A 4,300-nucleotide genomic window follows, 5' to 3' on the forward strand; every position below is an offset into this window, starting at 1 on the left:
CGTGAGGGAAAAAGTCGTCAATGTAGCTGTGAGTACATTGCATCGTCAGATTTGCTTGTTGGGCAATCAACCTTCATGAGGCCCTATGTGACACATGTAGTGAGTAACAGGCCCGCGTTGCCCGAAACAACCATACGTAGGCTGACACATTGTGCGGCCCATTCACAACATGTTTTTTTACTTTTATGTAAAATCTCTTACAACTAAAAAATGTGAGGTGTCTTTTAAAATATATGTATCTTACTATTTTATATTTTTATGGGTATCCGACTATTTACATATAGTAAACATGTTTATGTGTTTTTTCCATATTGACATATGTGGAAATAAATATCTACATATTAGATAAAATAAAATTTTCAGACATATCAAACTAAGAGTTTGTTATTACAAAATAAATATTCTGTTGTATATGAAAATGAATGTTCATGTGTTGCAAAAGAAATTATCTAGTATATCAACATATTTTGTGTGCGTATAAAACATGTACTCCAACAAAGTAAAATGTTTTTTTTTGAGTTTTTAGATAGAAGCTTGTATGTGACAAGAAATGTTCATAAAACTAAAACAGTAGCTCATGTTAAAAAAATCACGTTTTCCAAAAAGTGTTATGCATTTGTCAAATATAAGACTTAAACTAAACTTAATCTTGCCGATTGTATTGACTGTATTGTTATTTTTACCATATACATTTGTTACCATATATATAGAACCAAGATTTTTCTATGCACAGGCACCTAACAAGACTTTATTCAAACACATTTGTATGCACTTTAGATGTGCTTTTATGTTTGAAGTCTCCAAAAAAACCGTTTTTCTAAATAATGCTATCATTTGTTTGACAATTTTTTGGTAGTGCAGACTACACCATTCTACACGTGGCGATGTAACTTGGTATCACACACAATTGGATGGCAAATTGTCTATTACCAACAATCGCCCAAGCTAAGAACATTATTTCGTTCCATTGCTATTACGGACACAATCGCCTTCTTGCTATTGGCTTTTCCTGGAATATACTACTCCCTCTGTTTCAAAATAAGTGTTTCAACTTTGTACTAGCTCTAGTACAAAATTGTAATTAAAATTGAGACACTTATTTTAGGACGGAGGGAGTATAAGATTGTGGGTGAAAAGCTTGAGCAATGAGAATCTGAATGCAGTGTTGAGTACACACACAAATAATACAGTAAGTAGGTCATGCTTACAAAAGATAGGGATCTGAATCATACTAGTAACATATTTTCTGGTAGCTAGCCGTCAAGCCGCAACTGGGCCACAAAAAATAATCCCAAAGTGTACGTACTGCACTGTTGGACGGCAATGGCAGAGCAGAGGAGTGATTGATTGGGATTGGGATACCTGAGCCAGCCAAGGTGAGAGGCCAATTGGATTCCATTCTCTCTCAATTATAGTTATCTACTATTCCACACCCCATGTGAGACGACATGATATAATTGGGAGGGCGCCCATTGATTGAGTTGAGTTGCATCATGCATAGCATAGTATGCTAGTGTCAAATTCACAACTACCCTAGCAGAAGCAGATGCCAAGCTAGCTAGTGTGGGTGTTTTATATGTATCTATCTATCTATCTAGGCTGGTTGGTTGATGATGGATGATGGATGTGCTAGTGCTGTAGTACCAGGGTTTCAATTATAGAATGATTCTGCATCTCTCATGTCAAAGTCATGGATGGCTTCTTTAATCAAGTGTCTGGTTACTAATATATGCGCATGTTGACATCAGACTGTCACAATGAGCTCCTAATCAGATCAAACATTGTTTGGGACCTCGGTTTGGTTGCCACACTTTTTGAGGATAAAAGTAGTACTGTATGTGTGGGTTGATTCCAGATGAAACCAATACAAAATTCTTGCAGATCTCGATCCTGTGAGTTTTGGAAGATACTGTAATTTTTGTGCGATTTCGAAGTATATAATGTTGCAAGATCTGATGGATAATAGTAGTAACTGGAGTCAGTCAACAGCAGCAAACACTCAGGCCAAGCCAATGAAATTGAATGGATTGAATTCAATTCAGGTATCCAGAGTTTCAGACATTAACAGAGAGAGGGTTTTGTTTGGTCGCTCTGAAGACGAGATGGATGCAGGGGAGGATGCATGGCATGGCATGGCATGGCAGGAGCTGATCGACGGGACTTGGAATGGAAGTTGACCATCATCATCGGTGGCCGTGGTTGATCGTGCCGGCCGGCATGCATGCATTTTCTTCTTCTTCTTCTTCTTCTTCTTCTTCTTCTTCTTCTTCTTCTTCAGATTTCAGAGGTCGAGGAAGCCGGTCTGGCGGAGGACGGCGTTGCGGAGGCGGCGCAGGTCGCGTCCCTTGAGCGTCCGCCCGGCGCCTTCCAGCACGGACGACGACCGCGCGTGCCGCCGCGCCGCCACCACGTGCGGCGGCACCATCTCCTCCTCCCCGCCGTTGTCCTCTTCTTCGTCGGACTCCTCGGCTTTCTTGAAGGTACGCCCGGCCGCCTGCCCCGGCCACACCGGCACCCTGACCGGCGCCGACTGCCTCGGTGCCGCCGCGGCGCCGTGACCCGGCCTCACGGGCACGGCCATGGCCACCCCCGCGTGAAGCAGCTGCTGCCCCTCCACGCCGTCGGCGAGGAGCGACGACAGCCCGAAGCTCTGCGGCACGGCGTGCGCCGCGCGACGCCGCGCGCTGGAGCGCCGCGGGGCCACCACCGCAGCCTCGGCCGTCCACCCGTCGACGTCCACGCCGCCAGCCGGCCAGACGACGTCGCTCTCGTCCAGCTCGAAGCAAGCGGCGTCGTGGCCCGGCTCCGGCTGCTTGAGCAGGCCAAGAAACCGAAACGCGCCCGCGCCCGGCGACGTAGGCATCTCCATGGACCGGTCACCGTCACACGCACGCTCACCCCAAGAGCACCTCAGGAAGCAAGCAAGCAAGCGGTCTGTCCTTGGGCGTGATCCCCCTCGCCGGAGGCCGGCCACGGCACGCTCCCGTACGTCCTGGATAAGTAGTGGGTCTGGCCACGCTTGGCCTCACTATTGGTTGGGTTTGGTTTGGGTATATAAAAGCGTATGTGGGTGGGGACTGGAGCTGGAGCTGGAGCTGGAACTGTAGAGGAAGGTGAGGGAGGGAGCCACCGGAGAAAGAAAGGTGATGGTGAGGGAGGGAGCCACTGTGGAGGAAGGAGAGGAGAGGAGAAAGAAAGGGGAAGGAATCTCCTCTCCAGGTGGATGCAGTTGGGATTCCTTCCTGGATTTGGATCCACTCACCAAAGAACGTGCCACTTATTTAACCAGTACACTAGTAAAATCAAAAAATAAATAAATGGGGATGAAATCTCAATATATTCTGATTCAATTAGCGTAGAGATCCTCCAGCTGCACGCACATGTGGCTATTGCTTTCCAGCTGCGTAGCCCAGTCATTTTTTACACCACGTTTCGCAAAGCAATCATCTCAAAAATTGACGCAGCACATACTATCACAATTGATTTACTCCATGTTTGTCTTTGGGTGAATATTCTTTCAACAGTCTTTTTGGTCACTTGCAACACGGCTAAAACCGGATTTTTTCACTGTTTTGATCCTTAAGGCGTAAGTTCATCACAAAACAAACTGGGTTCGAAAGTATTTCACGTTTTGACCCTTTTGGAAACGCCACAGTCCGTGGCGTTGCAGGCCTTAGCAGCAACGCCAGTCTGCTGGACGTTGCAGGCCTCATGTGCAACGCCAGTCTACTGGACGTTGCAAACCAAAGCAGAAACGCCAAGGGGGCTCGCGTTGCAGACCAAAGCAGAAACGCCAAGGTCCCTGGCGTTTCCTTAGTCCAGTACCACATTGCTGGGGTCCTGGCCAGCGTTGCACCCAGCGCAGAAACGCCAGACCTGCTGGCGTTGCAGACCCAACCAGAAACGCCATGCTTCCTGGCGTTTCCTTAGTCCAGTACCTCAAAACAAGATTTTTTCACTGTTTTGATCAACAAACATATTTCATAGAATATAGTTTAAGTCGTAAGACCATAATTTACAGCATAACACCATTCATCAAAACATAGCACCATAATTCACAGCATAACACCATTCATCAAAACATAACACCATAATTCAAAGCATAACACCATAATTTAAATCATAAGACTAAGCATAACATCATAGTTCATAGTTTAACAGACGTAGTTCGACAAACAACATGGTTCAACAGAAAACATAGTAGTTCAACAGACAACATCATAACACTCAGAATACGACATAAGTAACATACTTCACTTCCTCCCTCTCTTTGCAGCCATCTTGCCCTTAGTAACGTAGC

At 45.7% G+C, this 4,300-nt stretch overlaps 1 protein-coding gene across 1 annotated transcript; it reads right to left on the bottom strand.

The window, feature by feature from the left end:
• Positions 1-2,013: 2,013 nt before the first annotated feature.
• On the bottom strand, positions 2,014-3,330 carry LOC123447543. The gene has a single exon (XM_045124150.1). It carries the CDS (start codon positions 2,867-2,869, stop codon positions 2,282-2,284), a length of 588 nt encoding a protein of 195 aa, XP_044980085.1. The 5' UTR covers positions 2,870-3,330; the 3' UTR covers positions 2,014-2,281.
• Positions 3,331-4,300: the final 970 nt, after the last annotated feature.

This window comes from Hordeum vulgare, chromosome 4H (assembly GCF_904849725.1).
Source record: "Hordeum vulgare subsp. vulgare chromosome 4H, MorexV3_pseudomolecules_assembly, whole genome shotgun sequence".
NCBI classification, from domain to species: Eukaryota; Viridiplantae; Streptophyta; class Magnoliopsida; order Poales; family Poaceae; genus Hordeum; species Hordeum vulgare.